Raw genomic sequence first — 24,221 nt, 5'->3', positions numbered from 1 at the left:
ATAAACATTATGTGGCACAAAATACTTCACTATACACAATTAGACATTATTTAAGACAAACAACGTTCATTTACTATAAGTTGGAATGAGCTTGGTGCACTATTAGTAAGAAATAAAATCGCGTGACACGGTGATCAATTTCACCCTACTGATCAATTACACCCGAATTTACGGTACTTGTGCTTATTCTGCGCGGCGTGTGAGTCGAGACGAGTCGCTTTCACCGCGAGTGACGTGAGACGACTAATGTTAATCAAATGGGAGCGAGTCGACAATTGTCACCTCATTCGACTCGTGTCACCTCACACGCCGCGCAGAATAAGCACAACTATGATGGTCCCTAGAAGCAGCTTTCCAAAGGATTGCTGTTCTATGACTCGATATTTCCATGAGTCGATGGTCCCTTCAATATCGACTCATGGAGGTTTCACTGTAACTCACTCTTATGGGCGTGATCCTTCCACAAAAGATTGAGAGCCACTGCTCATCCCCACGCGGCCACTCGAAATAACGACCTAACCTCGCTCGAGTACCACGTTCCTACTGTTTGTTTACATCGTGTTTTCGTGTGTTTCACAGTTCCAAACTGGCAACACCGAGAAAGGGCAAAGAACACGGTATACACAAACACGAAATAACACCGGTGCAAATATTTATCTGATAATACAGAATGCCTGTTCTGCAGCGAAGCCCGGACAACACATCAGATAACCAGCAGAGGTGAGTTTACCAATTTTTGAACCCTGCGTGGATCAGCCATTGCTCGAGATTATACTCGGTTGAACAAGCCATTTCAACGTCGCGGACCGTTTGAGTCCGTTTTTTTTTTTGTCAATATTTGAGACTTCGTCTTTCATTTTTGATCTTTCCCCCTCACCTGTTTCGGGGACTGCTACGCCCATGAACAAGGGGTTTTCAAACTGAATTGAATACTTGTCACCCCTATAGAAATCACTCTGGTTACTCAATGCTTACAAAGATTATTGTGATTTCCAAGCTTCTTACTGGATTACTTGATGATTGTATGGATTACTCCAAACTATTTGATTAGTTTCTTGAATAACAATGCTCTAATTACCAATTATGTATTGTTTATTACCTGCGATTTTTTTATTGATTGTTTCTCGATTACTATTAATGTTTGATTATCAGAGGATTAATGCTGATTACTTGATTATTTTGCAAAATGACGCATAATTTTTGATTACTTTTCATTACGCCTTTAATTAATTACATATATATTGATATACAATATACATTGATTACTTAAAAAATGTTCTAAGAAATACAATGTAATCATTGATTTCTTGTCACTCAAATGTTCTTTGGGAACCCCTTGCCCATGAATGGGTGGGTTCATGGCTGTGATCGCGTGTAATCAGCCCTGTTCGGTGTTGTTTAAACAAATGAAACAGGCGAATCACTGCGGCGCTTATCAACGAGGTGTTACGGTGCTCTCGTTTGGATTTGGGTACCTTTTTGAATTCTTGGAACGTTTTACCTGATGGAAGTTGATTAAATATTTGAGGTTACATTTTTTAGGAAAGACAAGATCGAGCAACGTGTTGAAATTGCGCTGGTTGGTTTCGGTTTCGTCAATGTCGAGCATGACGTGATTTAGGACGGTTATTTTGCGTAAAATTGATTGTTTTCAAGTAGTGATCTTTAAAAATGTAAAATAACGAGTTGGAGCCCTTCCTCAGCCCTAGGATAGCGTCCGGGACAATACAGCTAATAATGTTAAAACTTATTGGCTTTAAACCAATCATTAAATTCAGATCTCCAGTTATGTATTCTAATATTCTAAGAAAGAGTCAACTATATCTACTACTTCGACGAAAAAGTAGTGTGATTATGTGAAACTCCATCAAAACTAATACAGATATAAATTCTTATTCGTTACAACTCACTTCCAAACTCTATCGCATCAAAACGATTAGTACTCATCTCGCTCCATGACTCGCTTACGAAGCATATTAACGGTCTCACCAAACAACATTTTCTCGAAATGCGCCTTCAGTTTGTAATTCAATAAACTTTAATCACTTCTGGTCAAACTATCTCCATTTCCGCGGAATAGACAATAAAATTTACATTTTATAATGAGAAGTTCAGGACGACAACGTCTCGTGGACGCACTCGATAACAGCCAACAGTTGTTTCCAATCAATTTTCTCGGAAAGAAAATAATCCAAGTAAGCGGGTTTGGAGAAAACGCCTTACCGGCTGCATGCATATGAAGTTGTTTACGGTCGATCCTTCGCTCTCAGCAAAAACATATTAAGCGTCACGCTGATTGTTATTAAAAATCAATTTCAACATACAAACATAAATCTTGCTGCAAGCCCTGACAGGTCGCTTTTTGAACCCATACCCTTAAGTACCATCTATGTTGGAGCGTATTCCAAGGCGTCCGGTTTCCATCCATCGAAGGAGACTGTGAGTGGGTAGTTTATATACGATATATTTAGTTGTTTTATTTACTATAAAACAAACTATAAAACGCCGATAAACCAAACCCCGAGCCACTAAATACGGCAAACGGTTCTTCGGCTTCTTCTTGATCATTGTTGTCATCATCGGAGATGGTCCTCCTCCAGGAGGGTTCGGGTCCGGGGGAAATGAGTCACGGAATACTCGTAAAGGGGGAATTGTTTATGTATTTTATTTTCCTATTATCTCGTGTGTGAGATCCCACTGGGTTCTGTTTGCACCAACATTGTCCATTTTTAGGGAACGATTCATGCTGGGTATGCTGTCGTTCCGTATACCGCACTATATTCTCTAGATGGAAGTGTCCTGTTCAACAAGCATGGACGCCGCCGGCTCGGAATGGGAGAAACTCCGGAAGGCGAAGGAATGGTGAACAAAAAAAAGGCAGAGCGGTTAGCTCTGTTAAGGACCTCTTTATTTATATTCGGCTTGTTCCTTAATGTTTACGACCATCGGGTAACAACGAAATGGCTGCCACGTTAGATGTGTTGGATGGTGTTGTAAAAGAATAAAAACTAAAGTCGCCAAATCTATTAGACAAGCTCGCCTCTCTTTGGCTGTATAAGCTGCTAGCCGTGGTCATGGTAACCGAACGATCGGAGTTGGCGTTTGAATGTGGACAAAATGTGCCGTTGCTATCGCAATGCAGATGGGAAGTTTGCGTTGCTACAGTCGCCTTCTGAGATAACTGCGGGGTGACAGAATTTAAGGATTCGCGTAGCCATAGATCGCGCCTGCTTTGCATTTTTTGCTTTAAATATTAGAGCAAAGCAGAACAGATTTCATATACAGCTAGCATTCAACTAGCGAAACACATTATCGTTCACATCTCACCCCTCGTGAAGCTTGGCGCGAAATGAGGCTCGTTTCCGCAAAGCGTTGTACATTCATCTTGTCGCTCCCTTGATAAAACATCATAATAATCATAACCGCATGTTGTGCGTTATACTTCTGGTCCATCTCTCTACCGAGAGATGAGGCAATTCGAAGCAAGTGCTAATTTTTGAAATGTTTCCCTCGAGACGACTTTGGTGGCGCTTACAAATTGACATGTAATTTCGTTCTGGTCCAGACACAATCAAGCATTATGACCGAAAACATCAATTGTCAGTCTGTTCCTTAATTTCTCCTGTAAGAATCATCCAATTGCAGTCGACTCTCGCATTTCGATATTAAATGGATCATCGAGATTGAGAGAGATCGAAACAAAGAACACATTTTTCGCGTTTAGGGCGTAACTGCAGATTCGAAGAAATCGATAAAATCGACATTGATGTTTACAGCAAACAAACAAATTACGTATTATTTTTTTGTTTTCAAGTAAATTTATCTTTAAACTTACCCAAATACTATCACGACATTAGAGTATCTAGTGGAAGATGAAGTACACGTAAAATATGCCTGATATAAAATAAACTGTAGTTACGCCGGTCGCATTGAATGTTACGCCAATAAGCAAATTCATTAGTTTTTGATAAATAATCATATTTATATCACCAAAAAGACTCTGTGAGACTCCAGTATTTTTTTTTTCTTAATTTTCATACCTACACGCAGAGAAAAATATTGTAAATGCAAACAAATTCTGTATAGATTCAACAAATTTTATTTTTGACTCACGGCTTATCGGTATTATTTGTTGACTCAATGATTACTTCCATTTATTCCTACAAAATAAATTGTTGTTTCTAAAAATTTCTCAAAATAGCCAGCTGTCAAAAACAAAAAGAAATAAAATTGAAACAAAAATATAATTTGTTGATTCTAAAAACACCTCATATTGAAGTAACAAAAAATGTGCGTTGAAACAAAAACCAAAATATTGTTGTTTCTACAATAATGTTTATTGACATAAACGAAACCAAAACATTGAAAAAAGAATCATAAATTTTATTATTATTTCTAATAATTTAATGCAGAAAGAGCTTTCCAGATAATAATAATAATTGAATGTGTTTCGAACTATAACATGTAAGCCAAGATCTAGTCCGATACCAACGCCACAGCTGAACCACCGGCCGAAGCTAATTTGAGATATTCTGAAGTGAAAAAATAAATAAAAAATATTATCTTGTCTTCCAGTTTGATCAAATATTTACCTATAGCTTTCATTCCTTCTATATTTACACCACTTTATACTGTCATCACCATCAAGCGTAGTAGAATTCTTTTTGTCATATGATTACTGAAATGATAATGTCATTAAATTGAATTATGACATGCCACCAAATATCGCACGGACACTTCGTTTTTAAATTTCAGCACATTTTAATTTTCGCATCAAAATTTTCTGTTTATCTTCTCAATACAAAATGGCGACAGTTAAAAATAAAATTGATTAATTCAACAAAATGGTATTGTTGAAACAACAATTGCAATTTGTTGAAATTAAAATCGAGCATAAATTTTACCTTCGACGCAGAATTTTGTTGTTTCAAAAAATGACCAACTTAGAAACGAACCACCAGATGGGTTGGTTCAATTCAAATCAGAATTGTTAGTTCTAATAAGTGAGTTTTTAGATTCAACCCTACAGTATTATTCTGCGTGTACTGGAATCGTGCCAGCTTCTCAATAATGTGCACTTTGAACACATTCACAATTAATGAAACAAAACATTCTTCAATGCCCTTTTGGTATTCATTTATCTTTTACAGCGAAAATACTGGGAAATCTTGTCAATTTACAAACAGAACTTGATCAAATAATCCGAATTATTGTACTCCAGTTTCAGACTGTGTGAGATGTCAGTACGGGAATCCACTGTGTTGTGTTCAATGATAGTAACACAAATTTATTGGAAAAGGTTTGGCATGTTTTTTTTACATTAGTCGTAATCTGTAAAAAGTAGGCATTGAGAAAACAAGCTGAGAAGTTTTGAAAGTCGTTTCCATACAAATATAAACAATTTAGTGTTTTTCCCAAATTTTATCAAACGAAAAATGTTGTCTCATTAGCATAGGTGAAATATTATTAGGAAATATGTTAAAACAGATATTAACTTAATTTTGACCAAAATGCAGATGGGACTGACTTCCGCTTCACGGCAGGGCAGTGAATTCCATCGAAATCTCAGATGCGCGCCATACTACTTCCTCGATTATATCGAACTCGTACATCTTGCGCCATATCGTGTGTAAAACGATGAAATAATACAGAGCAGCAAATAATCCCTGCACAGTTGGCGTAACTTCAAGGTAAGATGACTCAAAAATTTACGCCTGACGTATCTTTTTACCATTGTAATTCTGTAGTTACCTCAAATTATATTTTTACATTTATATTGCATGACTTTAATATTGCCTTTTTGGTGGTGTATGCAATGCCTGTACTCAGAGTGAAAGATAGTAACGAAAGTAATGAAATGACAAGATGGATAGAATCGCAGGCGAGCAACGAGAGAAAAGAATAGAAGTTGAAAGTTTGTTTTACCAGAGGGCCATATGTGTGAACAACACAATCGAAACGACAAATCGTTGCCTAACGTCCTGGTCTTGAACGGCTAGATGTTGTCTACTAACACTAGATATGCAAAAATTTGTCGCCTCGATCTGTTAGGGTAAGTGTTCCCTTAGTTGTGGGTGTTCCTATAGTTGCGGTAGTGCCGTTTTCACTGATTTTATTACATTAACCACATAACCGATACTGCAAATCGACGTATTGGCTTGTTGATACGCGAAATAGTTGAAAAAGCTTTCAAAATACTTCAAAACAGATGAAATATCACTAAAGTTGCTAAAACTTTACTTGCTTGTACCAATAGTTGCGGTAAAGTGTTCCTATAGTGGAGGATCCCATAAGAGAACAACGGATACCACAACTATAGGAACACAAATTAAAAATATACCACAACTAAAGGAACAGTGTACCAATAGTGGAGGTATTATTATTATCACAGACAAACAGACGTAACACTTAGAACAAATCTTGATCAAAATCATAGTCACGAGGACATCTACGCCCAATGCTAAAATAAGTGTGATTGGCCGACAGGCCAACAGATGGCGGTAGTGTGTAAACGTCAAACGCGAACAAAAACGATGCGAGCGCTGCGGGTGGTGGATTGGCCACCTACCATATTTTTGAATCGACCGTTAAAAAGGTGGTCGATGGACAATGATGAGAGTGTGACGTCTGTTTGTCTGTGTTATTATTATCTCATTAAGTCAATGGTCGTTACTTCCCGTTACAACATTAACATGTACATTAATTGTGCATCTTAAATTTGGGCGTTTTAATGAAGTTCAATCGTGCTTAGTACCTCCACTATTGGTACAGCTACCCTAACTATACTGTTCGGCGTATGTAACAGTTCTATCGATTGTTGGCATATTTTCGGAGATTGATACGAAAGTGACGTTACTTATTGGATTTTTCGCGCCTAATCTCGCAATTTACCCAAGTGATCCTATGCGAACTGAAGTTAGATTTCTTTGCCATTCTACATTAATAAGGTTTAATCACCGAATGACTTCAATATTATGAAAATTTATTGGCTTTTTCGGTGAATGCAATACCTGAACTCATTACTTTCGTTACTCCCTTTCACTCTGAGTACAGGTATTGCATTCACTGAAGTAAGTCAATAAATTTTCATAATACAGGTCGGACTCGATTATCCGGAGTATCGATTTTTTTTTCACTCCGGATAATCGAATCACTAAGAAAAAAAAATTGAAATCTTTGACATAAGAACTTAAATATTATCTTGTTTCGTTATTTTATTTATATGATGCGGTGGCGTAGCCAGACATTTTTTCTATGATTAGTAGGGGTCTTTACAAGAAAAAAATTTACCAGCATACACAAAAAAAAACACTTTTTCAAACCTACCTTTTCTTAAATACGTTCTAAACTGCAAAACCATTCATATTGTATATTGCAATACCAAATTATTTCAGATTTATGCATAAAAATTGAAAAACAAGAACATCAAAAAACAAATTCCGGATAATCGAGTCTAAAATTCCGGATAATCGAATCCCGGATAATCGATTCCCCGGATAATCGAGTCTCCGGATAATCGAGTCCGACCTGTATTAAAGTGAAGCGGAGTTTACAATTGTACTGTGGTATTAGGAGACAATTTAAAAGTGTATCTGACATTCGGTCGAGCGACGCCTGTTTTCAATGGAGAGAAGTAGTTAGAGCGGTTGTACGTTTCCATGATGATGTCAATGACCTCCTTGGATGAATTTACGCATTTTAATGAAATGTACTGTGTAATTCTCGCTGAGACCGGCCTAATATTTACACTTGATCTTTAAAAATGTCTAAATTTATGTTCATTCGAAAGCTTCTGTCGAATAAGCAAAGAAACTGCACTCGGTTGGTCAAATTGATGGACCCCTTGGTAGTTATAATTAAAACAGTTTTTGAGGACCCCTCGATTTTTGACAATTCTTGACTCACTCAAACTGCCATAACACATAAATTTCTTCAACAACCCCTTGACAATAACATTGTTTTGGAAAGAGGAAACATAAAAGCTTCATTTGCATAAATAAAAATATTTGGTGGCCATATTGAATATAGCCGCCATTTGGGTTCTGAATTTTCATGGTGTTCGTACCACCTATTTTAAAACTGTTTGCATCATTGGAAAGCTGAGCTAGTGTTACACAGGGTTTAACGAAGAAATTTCTGAGTTATGGCAGTTTGAGTGAGCCAGGAATTCAAAAATCGAGGGGTCTTCAAAAACTGTTTTAAAGATTACTACCGAGGGGTCCATCAATTTGACCAACAGAATACAGTTTCTTCACTTACTTGATAGGAGCTTTCGAATGAGCATAAATTTGAACATTTCGAAAGACCAAGTGTAAATAGTGTGCCGGTCTCAGCGAAAATTACTCACTGAGAGAGGATCGGCGGATTGACATGGAGCTTCGAAAAATGAATAAGGTGAGTTTGTTCTAATCTGCAGCCAATACGTAAATATCAACGGTTTACTCGCCAGAACGTTTACCAAACATATCCTATGGCATTACCTATCTCATCAACATTCCACAGCTAGGACAGTTTTCGACTATTGGAGTATGCGTCAATTTTGTCTAAGAGTCAGAAGTTAGTCCCAAATCTCTGACAATGGCATCGGACGGGAAGGAGGCAACCCTCATACAACGGTCTAGGACTGTACCACCTACAAAATTAGTGCGAATTGCTTAATGTTAATGCTAAATTCAAATCACAAATCAAATCCAAATCACAACACTCAGAGTACCATTACACTGTGTTTTATTTTCTCGATTTCATGCGCTTTTTGAATAGCGCCCAAACCGTTGATTTTAGCGATATACTTTGTTCGGAGAAGTTTCTATATTAAAGCGCAAATTTTGACGAAAAAAGTTTTGTGATCAATCCACCTAGCAGTGAGATAGAAAAAATATTTTTTCAAAACATTTTTGATAGACATATGGTGTCCTCGACAAAGTTGTAGACTTGGAAATTTGAAACAACTTTGTCCAAGACACAATTTTTCTATCTATTATACATTTTTTGTGTTTTCTACAAAGTTGTTTGTCATAGAAAAACCCGTGTTTTTGCTGAACATATCATCACCCTATCTTTTGAAGTAACAAAGCTATTCATGAATTACTCTTTTTTCAAGGGGTAGTTTAGGCCTCTACAACTGGCTTCGGCGCAAAATGGCGCAGACAACTCTTACAAATCATAAAAGTACCATATCTCCCCTTTCGGCATTTGATAAAAACTTTTGTCTTTAAGCGTGTTCGCATGGGTTTTAACTATCAAACAAATAAGCCTTATTAAAACATATTCGACTGATAATTCTTTTACTTTAAGAGATAGAGAAGTACAATGTTCAGCAAAAACACGCGTTTTAAGATGTTTAACAACTTTGTAGAAGACATGAAAAATGTTAAAAATTTAAGTAAAAAGTTGTACACAAAAATGATTTTATACGATTTTTTCATTTGTGTACTTTATGTTAAAAAATTCGAAACTCTTTTTTTCCATATTTTGTCGGCAATATCTAAATATTTTTTTGTTAATCGAGATTTTGTTTATGTATTTACAAGCTATTAAATGCATATTTTTATTCTTCTTTGTATAAATTTTGATAAGAATAAAGTAAGTTTTGGTACAGTTGGTCTCAATTGACATTTGGTAATATAATAAACCAAATACAGTAAACCAAATTTATATTTACTGTCTCTAGTGTCTTTTTTGATCTTAAAACATTATAAATTCCGTGTTATGTCATTATTTTATAACATGTATCGTTTAATCCGAATTTTCCATTTATTTTTCTTTAGGGATTGAATCTTGAGAAAATTGAGAGAATCTCTCACGTATCACTCTCTGTAACTATCATAACATGCTGCATATTATGTGAGGATGTTTATCGTATACTGCTACAACTATGATCAGATTGGGGGGATAGTAGTGCATGATAAAACCCCTCTAAACATGCTCCAAGCCTGGGGGACACGATTGCTATTGGAAGTTGATTGTTTATCGTGCCAGTAAAAGAAAAACACCTATCCCCAACGGTAAACAAGCGAGAAAAATGGATTTTATCATCGCTCTCTCTTTGGGGCTCTTGCTCGCTGCTTCCATTTATCAGACTTGTTACACCTTGCGATACAATGACGATCGTGGACCGCAACAGATGCGATGCTTTTCTTTGCTGGCTTGATCGTGCTTCATACTCAAATGAGAGCGAATTCTGCATTGCCTGGTTTTCTTACATAAAGCTTCTACAATCATATTTGAGTCACTATAGGAATAACATTATTGAGGCCTTCTTTAGCCTAGTAAAGTCCGCGGCTACAAATCAAAGCCATGCTAAAGGTGTCTGGGTTCGATTCTCGGTTGGTTTAGGACCTTTTTGTAATGGAAATTTCCTTGACTTCCTTGGGCATGGAGTACAATCGTTCCTGCTACACCATATACGAATGCGAAAATAACAACATTGGCAAAGAATGCTCTCAGGCAACGTTATTATGAAAATGCTCGTTGAACACTAAGCTGAAAAGCAGGCTCTATCCTATCCCATAGCGCATGAAATTAACAAAAAAAAAATATCGAGATATCAAAATATCAAGATATTAAGATATCAACATATGGAGAGATAAAAGTTATATGCAGAATGAAGGCACCGAAGAAATCATCGACATAGAGAGAGATATCGAGACGTAGAACATCGAGATGTGGAGAGTCGACTTTTTTTTTACAACTAATTAGGTCATCGAACTAAGTTTCATCTCTCTCGTAACCCTCGGCTTTATGCATTTTTGAAAACGTGCAAATTGTCTGTTTCGGCACCATAAAATCTGCCCCAGGCCCAAGCTATGTATAAGCGAAACCCAATGGGAAGGTCAAACGCAACAGCGCAACATGGACCCTTTCCTTGCCGGTTCCTGGCGGTCGATCGGTCGCTGCGGATGGCTTCAACTTTCGACAGCACGAAGCGACGGAAGCGCGGCACTCGGAGATGGTCCAATTAAGTTGTAAAATATTGATTTTTCTGTAAAATATCCATTTTGCGCTGTTTGTTGTTTGCCGATGGTGTGCATCCAACTCCCAACTACCTCTCGCAGTGCAATAAATGCCGCTTATTTGCATGGTTTTTTTCCTTGAGCCCTCTGAAACCTTCGGCAGGCGGAAAAAGGATCCGCCGGAGTACGGGTCGGTTTCCCAAAAGGATGATGGGTACACAGGTAATGGGCGCAAACAAAAATTCCCCTACCCGGAATGGGCGCAGAAATCTGGCTGGTACACCAGTGCAAACAGCAAAGCTTCGCATTTGATTGATTGGTGATAGGAATGACTGTCAGCACCAGAGTAATCAATCAATTCCAATGCTGACAGCTCGTCGGAATTAGTTGATAAAACTTGGAGTTTGGCTGACGGAGATTTATGTCTGTATGTGAATCCCCGCGGAATTCGTTTCCACTAACACAACTTAAGATTTTTGTTAGTCTAAGGAGTAAAAATCGGATAATCATTCCAATGGTGACTAATGTTGCCCAGAGAGTAATTCATGAAACTCAAGCAACGAAAAACACCTAGAGAGACTTACGGCTTCGGCACCCTGCAACTATTATCGGCAACCAAATTTCAAACGCCAAATACACAATATTTTACTATCAAAACACACCAATGAAAACATTCAGATGATTCTTCGTTCTGTCAGCTACCCACTAACGTGATTTCCGAGACGGAACAAACAATTTCGCCAGAGATGTCAGCTATTCAAATGAACACGCCACAAAATGCGACTGATTTGGAGCTGCCGAAGCGATTCGTTTGCAGCTCTTATGGGAAAGCTGCCGAACAGAATGAGGCTGCCGACAATAGTCACACTGACAAAAGATGTTCGCAGCGTTGTAAACAAGTTTCCAAAACGCGTTTAACAAGTCTGTCGGTGTGAATCGATAAAGGATTGATCAGCGCATAAATGTAAGCAAACAAAAACGTAATTTGTCTGCTGATGTCTGAGAAAATCACAAGAGAAGCGCGGCATCGGCTTAGACTGCCGGGAATACGTAAGTTCCCCTATATGTTGTATGAAAAATATAATTTCCCGACAAATAATAAGGCGATTCGCTCTGAGCTCAAACCTTATTCTCTCATTTAAGTGAGTTTCTAGATTAGTCCATAACATTGAATCTTTATGAGAGCGGCCAAATTTAGAATCAGAAATGAATATAGACATTACAAGACATGCTCAATAAGAATCCGTTATAGCTTGTATTGAATTCAAATTATTACTTGGGAGCACCTATGACCAAAAAATAGGACAGCTCCTCCTAACGGATACCATCCTGCAAGCCTAATTCCACCTCCCCCAGATATTGATGTGCGTTACAACGATATTCACCTCGTATCATGCCGCCTTGCGTTGAACCGCCCGTCATCCCATCGCCTCCTGCCATTTTCCGGCTGCTGAAATGCGCCATGTTGACCGGAGGCGAATGACTGCCGTCCCGGTCAACTTCGTCGCCACAGTTTCGACCCACCAGAGAGGACGGGTAGCGAAAATGGTCGTATCCGCTGTCGGCGGACGCCATCAGCGATCGATTGTTGAATATCGTTGTAACATGTTGCAGATAGTGGCCACCTTTTGGAGAATGGTAGAGAAACAAACGAGGGGGTGTTTTAAAATTTTGATTTTTAGGAGGTGGAATATGGGTAAATGGTAAAAACGTGAAATGTTCCAACCACGTGAACGTGGTTGTCATTAAATATTGTTCAAGCAGTCTGCGTGTCAAAATAAAATAATATTCAGAAATTTAGGTTTCTTCTTTATACCGTTATGTCCCAATTGCAACAAAGCCTGCTTCCCGGCTTAGTGTTCTTATGCGCACTTTCCACAAAGGTATATTTGCCAATTACATTTTTGCATTTGTATCTCGTGTTGCAAGCACAACGATGATCTATGGCCGAAGAAGTTCAAAGAAATTTTAACCGAAAAGACCCTACCTACTGGCGGGATTTGAACCGGTCACCCTCTGGATGGTCTTGTTGAATAGCTGCACGTTTACCAACACGGCTATCTGAGCCCCCGTAGGTTTCTATTTTAGATACCGTGTCCAACGAATTCATATCTCATCTATGGAAGCCACAATTTAAGTGTACATCCTCAGTAGGGTGCGGCTTATTTTTCAAAAGCTTTCAAAACCAAAAATTCGTAGGCTCTACTGAATTCAAATCACATTAAAAGAGAAACCTCAAAATCTGAGCCTAAAATATTAACATTTAGAGGTGGCGCAAGCGTCTTGAAGATAAATTTTCAAGTTATAAAAAACTACCTTCAGTGAAGTAAACATAACTTTGTTATTTTTCAACCAATTTTGAAACTTTTAACGCCATTACTTTCCAGATTATATTTATAAAAACTTTGTAGAACATCAAATTTGTCTAAAATCTAAACTGGACTTAGTTAAAAATACTTTTATACAAATGTTTCCTCATTTTACTAAAAAAAACATTTTTGTTTAAACATAACTTTATAAATACTCAATCGATTCCGAATCTTTTTACATGTTTTTGAATTAAATTTAGTTGTTTTCAAACTGTTCATACAACACATTTATCTAAAAAATGGTTTTGACACAGTTATTCAACAAAAACTACCCAAAAACATGATTTTTTAATGAAAATATCAAATTTCTTTGGATTGTTTTAGTTTTTTTTTTTGTCGAAAATTGCATTTTTTCTATAAAACTTAAATTTATAAAGCATCTTTCCTTAATTACGAGTTGAATGGTGCATATTTTTTTTACATATGCAAACATATTTTTTGTTTCAAAATTATTTAAAAATTGATGCAAAGTCTTTCTTAAAGGTTCAATAAATGAGCAATTTCAGCTTTAGAAACAACATTTAACCGGCAAAAATTTGAAAACAAGAACTGGCATTTTGCGTTAAGAAAACATGTTTTTGCTGAATAACTTGGTCGAGACATTTTTTAGTAAAATGTGATGTATGAAAGGTTTGAAAACAATTCAATTAGCTTCAAAAGCATGTAAAAAGATTTGGAATCGGTTGAGTAATCATGAAGTTATGGTCAAACAAAGTTGAAATTTTTAGCAAAATGAGGAAAAATTTGGAATAAATTACTTTTAACTAAAACTTGTTTTGATTTTAGTCAAATTTGATGTTCTGCAAAGTTTTCATACATTTGATTTTGAAGGTATTGATGCTAAAAGTTTCAAAATCGGTTGAAAAATAACAAAGTTTGTTTACTTCACTGAAGGTCATTTTTCATAACCTGAAAATTCACCTTCAAGGCGCTTGCGCCGCCTCTTCCTTCTTCTTTCTGGCGTTACGTCCCAACTGGGACATAGCCTGCTTCTCAGATTAGTGTTCTTATGACCACTTCCACAGTTATTAACTGAGAGCTTTCTTTGCCGATTGACCATTTTTGCATGTGTATATCTCGTGTGGCAGGTACGAAGATACTCTCTATGCCTCTAATTTCCTTTACGAAAAGATCCTCGACCAGTGGGATTCGAACCCACGACCCTCAGCATGGTCATGCTGAATAGCTGCGCGTTTACCACTGCGCCACCTCTAAATGTTAATATTTTAGGCTCAAATTTTGAGGTTTCTCTTTTAATATGATTTGAATTCAGTAGAGCATACGAATTTTCGGTTTTGAGAACTTTTGAACAATAACCCGCACCCTTATCCTCAGCCAAACAGACGTAATACTCGAATTATTTTCTTCATACCACTAGAACGGTTCAAAATTTCGTTTTTGATCCATACCGCTCATTCTAAAATTTGAGCTCATTTGGAAGAAGGCGGACTTTCAAAGGCGGTTTTCGATTCTTACTTACTTTATTTTTAGTAAGTAAGAATCGAAAACCGCCTTTGAAAGTCCGCCTTCTTCCAAATGAGCTCAAATTTTAGAATGAGCGGTATGGATCAAAAACGAAATTTTGAACCGTTCTAGTGGTATGAAGAAAATAATTCGAGTTTCGGTTTTCGATTCATTTGTCTGATAAACTAGTTATTGATTTTTTTCTGAACTGAAAATCTTTGTTCATTGGTAGGAGAAAAATTCCAACTAAAAAGCACTCGAATGTCAAGAGTAGATTGCAAACTGACTTTGACGTTTGAGCACCATCGCATTGAAGTCTTCATAGAACAAATGTGCGTTTCGTGACGATTTTCTCCCCAGATGCGTGAGTCTCGAGAATTTTCACAAGCTGTCTGTCGCTCCAACTAACGGGTCGGATTCGCTAGTTGGATGACAGTTGTGTTTCAACCAGCAAATCCCCGCTGTAATACAGCTGTTCTACAGGTGCAGTGAAACATAGTTACCCTGAGTTTTAAGTTATTTCTTTTGCGCCGGTTGCAGCAATGTTACCTATTTTAGCTAAGCTAAGTACGCTCAAGAAAAGTAAAAATTTCTTCGCAAGAAATGGCCAAGAAATTTATACAGCGAGTTCCAAATTTCCCACGCAACAAGATAGGCGTTTACTTTTCTGTTGAAGAGCATACTTCCCATAAATGAGTTGACGAGCATACCTCCCATAGTAATAGCACAGTAGTAACTCTCAAAGGTACATAGGTGACAGAGTGAACAAAAACTCAGTATAGGCACCACTTCTATTACTAAATTTAATTTCTTGGAACTACACTTGGTACCCAAGTTTGACAGATCACAGAACAATTTTCACAGCATTCTTGATCTTGTTGCATAGACTACTTTATGAGCTATTAGAATTGAAACGCTGTAGCCAGCAAACAAGTTTTCTTTGGACCACCCTAGGTCGCCTTAGGCAAAAAGCTCTAATTAAAGTCAATTAAAGAGCTACAAAACAAACCCTTTTCATGGCAAAGTTGCTTGAAAATTAATGGTCTACAACTTTGATAAAGCATTTATACTATAATTTCTGTACATGAGTAAAAAATATCAAAAGTATTTTCAATAACACCAAACGAACAACTTTGTGGAATGTTTCATTCTAGAGCTCAAAATGTATCTATCCGCGTAAAATTGCTCTCTGGATCTCTGTACAACGGAACAAGAGTTTCCAATAGAGGTCTACAAGTAAACTGCCACGAACATCAACGCACGATCAATCTTACATATGTCAATTTCCTCAGAACTAAAACGTATCGATGTTTGTTTGATGTCATTTGAGCATTCGGTCAACTTCAGTCCAACAAAGAAGTGAATGCTCGGCAGCCATTCTGTTTATGTTTACATTCGCTAGCAAAAGCAATGACAGTTCTCACCACAAACGAAGAAAATTTTGTCTACATTGCACTACTACGCAGGCAATTGAATTGATCTATAGTGATCATTTGAAGTTCTATCGGAATTCTTCACGGGAAGAATATGGTCAGAGCAACTTTATAATTCATGACATGACATTTATTCACTTCTTGGTGGAAAATCATTTTTTTTTTTTTTTTTTTTTTTATTTCTTTATTAGTATCATTCCAAACATTACATTCATTATTTCTTATATCTAGGTGTTCTGTGTTATTAGAGACAACACTATCATCCTAATTTGGTAAAACAAATCTAAGATTTTATTAACATTTTGTTAACAACATATTACATTTCACTTGCCGTAGCAGTTCAGATTTTTTACAGGTGAGTTGATTTCACCTGCTTATAAGAGAAAAAAAAATGTTTTTAATATACTTAACCTAACTTAACCTAAACATATAACGCATTAATCGTGGCAATAGAAGATTGTAACGATTTTTGCCTGAAATTATTGATTATTTTATTTGACATTTGTTCCAATGTTTCAACATTGGATATCCTATGTAACTCATTGGTACTATACCAGGGAGGAAGCCTCAGAATCATTTTCAAAATTTTATTTTGAATTCTCTGCAGAGCTTTCTTCCTGGTATTACAACAGCTAGTCCATATTGGTACAGCATACAACATGGCTGGCCTGAAAATTTGTTTGAATATCAAAAGCTTGTTCTTAAGACAAAGTTTTGATTTTCTATTAATAAGGGGATAGAGACATTTTACATATTTGCTACATTTGGCTTGAATGCCCTCAATGTGATTTTTGAAAGTTAAATTCTTATCTAGCATGAGTCCTAGATACTTAACTTCATCTGACCAATTTATTGGAACCCCTCTCATCGTGACAACATGTCTACTTGAAGGTTTCAAATAAAGAGCTTTTGGTTTATGTGGGAATATTATTAGTTGAGTTTTGGAAGCATTAGGAGAAATCTTCCATTTTTGCAAGTATGAAGAAAAAATATCCAAACTTTTTTGCAATCGACTACAGATGACACGCAGGCTTCGTCCTTTGGCGGAGAGGCCTGTGTCATCCGCAAACAAAGATTTTTGACATCCCTGAGGTAACTCAGGTAAGTCAGATGTGAAAATATTGTATAATATTGGTCCCAAAATGCTGCCTTGGGGAACACCAGCTCTTACAGGAAGTCTTTCAGATCTGGAGTTCTGATAATTAATCTGAAGTGTACGATTTGACAGATAACTTTGAATTATTCTAACAATGTATGTTGGAAAATTAAAATTTTTCAATTTTACAATCAAACCTTCATGCCAAACACTGTCGAATGCTTTTTCTATGTCTAGAAGAGCAAGACCAGTAGAGTAGCCTTCAGATTTGTTGGAACGGATCAAATTTGTTACACGTAAAAGTTGATGAGTGGTCGAATGTCCATGGCGGAATCCGAACTGTTCATTGGCAAAAATTGAATTCTCGTTGATGTGGGCCATCATTCTGTTCAAAATAACCTTTTCAAAAAGTTTACTGATGGAGGAAAGCAAACTGATTGGACGATAGCTAGAAGCTTCTGCAGGATTTTTGTCTGGTTTTAAAATTGGAACAACCTTAGCATTTTTCCATTTGTCAGGAAAATATGTTAATTGAAAACATTTGTTAAATATATCAACTAAAAATGATAAGCTACTTTCTGGAAGTTTCTTGATGAGGATGTAGAAAATTCCATCATCGCCAGGAGCTTTCATATTTTTGAATTTTTTAATAATAGTTCTCACTTCTTCCAAATCAGTCTCCCAGGCATTTTCGAAAACGTTCTCTTGATTGAGAACTCCTGAGTAACTTCATTTTCAATTGGACTAGTAAGTCCTAAATTAAAATTGTGCGCACTTTCAAACTGCATAGCAAGTTTTTGAGCTTTTTCGCAATTAGTTAGTAATAGTTTGTTTTCCTCTTTCAATGCCGGTATAGGCTTCTGAGGTTTTTTCAAGATTTTAGATAATTTCCAAAAGGGCTTAGAGCCGGGGTCCAATTGAGAAATTTTATTTTCAAAATTTTTGTTTCTTAAATCTGCAAAACGTTTCTTGATTTCTTTCTGCAAATCCTGCCATATAATTTTCATAGCAGGATCACGAGTGCGTTGAAATTGCCTTCTCCTCACGTTTTTAAGACGGATCAAGAGTTTAAGATCATCGTCTATAATCACGGATTCAAATTTTACTTCACATTTTGGAATTGCAATGTTTATGGCTTCAACAATGGAATTTGTTAAAGTTTCAAGAGCATTGTCAATATCAATTTTAGTTTCTAAAGAAATGTTAACATCAAGATTAGAGTCAACATACGTTTCATATATATTCCAGTCGGCTCGTAAATAATTGAAAGTGGAGCTGATAGGATTGAGAATCGCTTCATGCGATATTTGAAATGTAACAGGGACATGATCAGAATCAAAATCAGCATGAGTAACTAATTGGCTACAAAGATGACTAGAGTCGGTTAAGACCAAGTCAATCGTAGATGGATTTCTAGAAGAGGAAAAACATGTAGGGCTATCAGGGTATTGAATTGAGAAATATCCTGAAGAGCACTCATCAAATAAAATTCTGCCGTTGGAATTACTTTGAGAATTATTCCATGACCGATGTTTGGCATTAATGTCACCAATGACAAAAAATTTTGACTTATTGCGAGTTAATTTTCGCAAGTCAGTTTGGAGCAAATTAACTTGCTGTCCAGAGCATTGAAAAGGCAAATAGGCAGCTATGAAAGTATATTTACCAAACTGTGTTTCAACAGAAACACCTAAAGTTTCAAAAACTTTAGTTTCAAATGACGAAAACAGTTGATGTTTTATACGCCTATGAATGATGATTGCAACTCCCCCACATGCCCCATCAAGTCGATCATTACGATAAACAAAAAAGTTAAAATCTTTTTTAAATTTGGATCCAGGTTTTAAATAAGTTTCGGTAATAACTGCTATATGCACGTTATTAGCTGTAAGAAAATTAAACAGCTCGTCCTCTTTACCATTCAGAGAACGAGCATTCCAATTTAAAATATTTAAATTATTATTTGGATCCATTAGAAAAACGTAATCCAATAACAATTTTATTTGTAAATTTTACACCTACTTGGACTGCTTCAGTCATAGTGGTGGCTTTGAACATTGCATCAATCATTAGATTCAATTGTTCAGTTAGAAAATTAAAATCAGAGGCAGACATATCATCTGATGATTTCCCATTGGAATTTTCGGTAGACGAAGAAGCGGGGTAGGAGTTACCTGTGGCGGTAGGGTTTTTTCCATTTGATTTGAAACAAGTAGAATGGGTACTCATGGAACGAACAGGGGAAGAGTTCAAATTACCTGCTACGATATCGGCAAAGGATTTACCGTGGGTAGATACATTCGAAATTGAAAGATTCGAACGGCTACCCGACGGATTAAAATTTGTTTGTGAATGAGCATGATTATGATCTTCCTGGTGGGTATGATTCCTAATCAAGCGATCGTTAACTGAAAAATGAGCATTGTTCGATACTCTACCAGGCAAATTCCGGAAACGACCGTTATCGTAACGGATATTATCCTTCATCTGCTTGGCACGAGCCTCAACGACTCTTTTGCGTGAAATGCATTCCCAAAAGTTAGCTTTGTGAGGGCCCTTGCAATTGGCGCATTGAAATTTTCTGGTATCTTCTTTCACAGGACAGTCGTCCTTAGCGTGAGAAGAACCTCCGCAAATCATGCATTTAGCATCCATGCGACAATTTTTCGTACCATGACCCCACTTTTGGCACCGACGGCACTGAGTGGGGTTCTGGTAATTTCCTCCAGGTTTCTGGAAATGTTCCCAGGTCACACGGACATCGAACATAAGTTTAGCTTTTTCTAAAGCTTTAATATTATTTAGTTCTTTTTTGTTAAAGTGAACTAAATAATATTCTTGAGAAAGCCCTTTCCGAACAATGCCAGATTGGGTTCTTTTTTTCATAATGATTACTTGGACTGGGGAAAATCCAAGTAAATCATTTATTCCATTTTTGATCTCTTCAGGTGACTTATAGTCACTTGAGAGACCTTTCAAGACGACTTTGAACAAACGTTCAGTTTTGTCGTCATAAGTAAAAAATTTGTGCTTCTTCTCTTCAAGATATCTGAGAAGAAGTTCGCGATCTTTAAGAGTTTCCGGCAAAACGCGACAGTCTCCTTTCTTTGCGATTTGGAAGGAAACCTTGATTCCCCTAATGGAGTTCAAGATCTCCTGCCTAAATCCCCCAAATTCGGAACAACTGACCACGATAGGTGGCACTCTTTGCTTCCTCACTTGAATCAAAGAGCCTGGGCTAGAGGCTGCTTCGATTTGGTGTTCGGAAAATTTGTCTAGAGCATCGAACTGATTGCTCATTTCAATACAATTATTCATTTCACCCTTGGAAGAAACTTCGCATTCCGGGGAAGCGTCCTTTCTTCCATTCTTGCCACGTGTAGTGACAGTTTTAAAACCCACTTTTTTGGAAGGAAGTAGTGAATTCAGAGATTCACCCTTCCGTTTGTTAGTTGTTGATACCATGTTTAGTTAATAAACGAGAAAGACGTGACCTTCGAGAGGTTTTTTCCCTAGACGGTGTCCAAGAAGGATTACCACCGCTAGCTTTCGCCAACGGGTCCAACGAAAAATCGAAGGCACGGGTCCAAACAAGGATCGTAAAGGGATCAATAGTATAAAAAATAGTACTGAAAAGTACTGTTTAAGTAGCACTGAAAAGTACCGTTTTTAATTTTAGCACTGAAAAGTACTGTTTGTGTAGCACTGAAAAGTACTGTTTTATTGCTTTAGGTAGTTTTTAAGAAAACTTCCAAGAGCAGAGAGAATTCGTGTACGCACAGCACGAAGGTACGATGCGCACTGGTGGAAAATCATTAATTTTGGGCTGTCGAATGGTATCAGTGCATGATATTTTGGAAATGTGTAGCTTCCATATAGACTGGCGGCCAAACATATGTTTTTCCATCTCATGTCATATTTATGAATTTGTGGGCTTCGTGGCCGTGCGGTTAGTGTTACCAAGCACTTAGCCGCATCGAGTCAAGGGGTGTGGGTTCGATTCCCGCTTCAGTCCGGAAAACTTTTCGTCAAAAATGTATTTCGACTGTGCCACTCTCATGCAAACCATCGGGGTTCATTTTTAATTTGAACGTCTAGTCTAAATGACGTTTGAACCATTTTTAATCTGAACGATGTGCAAATTAGCGGGGTACAAATTAAAAAGTGTTCAGATTAAATGTGGTTAAACCAACGGGGTCACCCGGTAGCATTGAAAGAAATCTAGTAACTATCGTTAAACCATTTTTCCTAAATATAAGGTCAATTTTTTTCATTCTAACTTCAAGCTCATTTAGACGCCTAAAATTGTCAAATTTTGTGTTACGTAATATTTGAATCATCTCAAAGAAAACAAACTTCTATGCTGGTTATCAATGCGCGCATAACAATATGTTACTGGTGGCTTTTTGTACTCATGCTGCGTGCACTAGAGCAGCGAGCTTGATTTTGCACACGTGGTCATCTACGCCTAATACCTTCAGGGCCGTTGGGGGACCACTTAGCGTCCACGTACGGACTTCAAATTTTTACCTGATTTTTATCTTACCAATACGAGCACTTTACAATGACGAACTTAGAACATTTTGAATTTAAGAAAAATAAGGGACGGCTTACTGCACATCTTCTTCTTTGCATTACGTCCTCATTGGGACAGAGCCTACTCCTCAGCTTAGTGTTCTTATAAACACTTCCACAGTTACTAACTGAGAGCTTTCTTTGCCAAAGTTGCCATTTTCGCATCCGTATATCGTGTGGCAGGTTCGATGATACTCTATGCCCAGGAAGTCAAGTAATTTCAATTACAAAAAGATCCTGGACCGACTGGGAATCGAACCCAGACACTTTCAGCACGGCTTTTCTTTGTAGCTGCGGACTCTAAACACTCCACTAAAGATGGCCCCTGCACATATTCATGTGTTTAATTTTTGAATGTTATCACAGACAAAAAAACGTGCCTGCTTAATTATCAATGTATAACAATGACTTGAACATCAACGCTAATTTAATCAACCGGAAATTAAATGACCGTAGTGCGCAAACGTCAAATCAAACAACTCAAAAACTTGTTATAATACAATATCTATTCTCAAAAGTTACCTGACGAATATTGGTATCAATCTCGGACTCTGATCACTGCCGGATTCAATACTTACATTTTCTTGTAAAAATGCAACCGATCAAAAATAAGCTTATTAGCTTTTTTTTCTCTTGATAATCATATAAGTTGTATAAGTCAACATTCTATAACAGTTAAATATTTGAATGGCAAAACATCACCCAATCCCATTCCCGGAAATTCCCCGGAAAGCGTGCTCCCGTTCTGAAAGCTTTCACACGGTCAACAACCATGGCGCGCGGTACCTTTGGTCTCTGATTGATCCATCAAACGTGCTAACTAGCCTGCTGCAACGGTCCATGGCCATGTGCTTATGAACGAGGGAAACAATCCATTAACGCTTTCCCGCGAGGAACCCTTTTCACACCGGGTTTGGCTCATCTGGTGCTAAACACCGGTGGCTCGTTTGACATTTGAAGCTGGATATAAATAGATGAGTTGCGGCAATCATCACGTATATCCTTTTCCAAATTATCAACTTTCAATTATTTCCAAGCTTCCCAGCTTAAGGTGAAGATGCATCGAAGCCAAACCTCAAATTTTCAAGAGCACAAATCTGGAGAACCAGAAGAAGGATTGAGCTGAAAACTCAATCAATTGGTCACATGCTGGTGGTGACCAATCGATTAAGTTTTAAGTTTGAATGGTTGTTTAGTTCTCGAGATTCGTGCTCTTGAACATTTGAAGTTAGGCTTCGATGCATCTTCACCTTAAACAAATGACGAACTACAAATTAGACTAAAACTTTCATCCATTTGCGTACATACAACTTAGTCGTGTTCATCCTCGCACCATGGCCTCCCTTGCAGTTTGTAAACGCGAGCTTTCGTTATGTTATCCGTCTTTCAAATAATGAAATTTAATTTAAATACTTTCTATTGGTTTCTCGTCATATAGAGGAGCAAAACATCTAAAAAATGTCAAGCTATGCTCAGAAAACGTAGAAACAAAATTAGACAACTTAAAAAATCCCTTTTCGCTGCTCGAATCGAATTTGAAAGTAGACCGGTCGCTTTCTCAAAGCTGCGCTCTAACGGATTATGGCTACCGATCAGGTTGCTCTAACGAGCTGAAGCAACCAATCCGATCAAATTTGTTTTCATCGTTGAGTTTTTTTTCCCAAACTTCATTTTACAATCGATCACTCTTTTGTGCGTCCTCTTCAGCTCGTCCGGGCAACCGAGAAACCCGCCCGTCATAAATTCCAAAAGTCGTAAAACTTTGACTCGCATAAATTAACCAACTCACGTTTCGAAAGAAGCCGGAGCCTTCTTGGCATGCAGCATACACACAGACAAACCGCACAAAAACTCCAGTTTCGTGTATAAAATTAAGGCAACAGCAGCGGCAGCTTGGAACAATGCGATTGGTTCACAGCCAACTCGGACCAACAGTCAAGAGAATGGCATCCGTCACCACGGTAACGAATCGTAGCAACCGCATCAACGTCGACTGAAATACATAAAACTTCAAACCCCAAGCAAGAAGCTGAGGATAGGAATGGGAACGAAGACACATGAAAAGAAATAAACCAAAAGAAGCTTATTAAAAAGGAGTGGGAAGACAATCGAAATGAAACCTTGCATGCTATAAGAACCGAACCGAAGGAAAGTTTCATGCACTACACGGAAGCAACCGAACCGTGAGTCACAAACAAAATGACATGCGAACCAAAATCGGTTAGAAACGTGTCTAGGTTAAGTCACATATTTACCACCGGATTCAACGGGGGTGAAGTCTTGTAGCGATGGCGCCGAGCAGATGTTGATCAGGCCTACGTGGAGGAAACGT

The 24,221-nt window shown here is 37.4% G+C and overlaps 1 protein-coding gene across 2 annotated transcripts in view; it reads right to left on the bottom strand.

The window, feature by feature from the left end:
* The window catches only part of LOC5564673 (homeotic protein caudal), a 65,395-nt gene that overhangs the window by 34,625 nt on the left and 6,549 nt on the right, over positions 1–24,221 (bottom strand). The window contains exon 2 of one of the 2 annotated variants that reach the window (XM_021845973.1): positions 12,338–12,577. The exons of the other annotated variant lie outside the window; for it this stretch is intronic. Within the exon in view, the coding sequence (XP_021701665.1) occupies positions 12,338–12,577 (240 nt within the window). The remainder of the gene's footprint in view (positions 1–12,337; positions 12,578–24,221) is intronic. 2 annotated transcript variants of the gene reach the window in all.

This window comes from Aedes aegypti, chromosome 2 (assembly GCF_002204515.2).
Source record: "Aedes aegypti strain LVP_AGWG chromosome 2, AaegL5.0 Primary Assembly, whole genome shotgun sequence".
NCBI lineage: Eukaryota > Metazoa > Arthropoda > Insecta > Diptera > Culicidae > Aedes > Aedes aegypti.
This window is presented reverse-complemented; position numbering and strand designations above follow the sequence as displayed.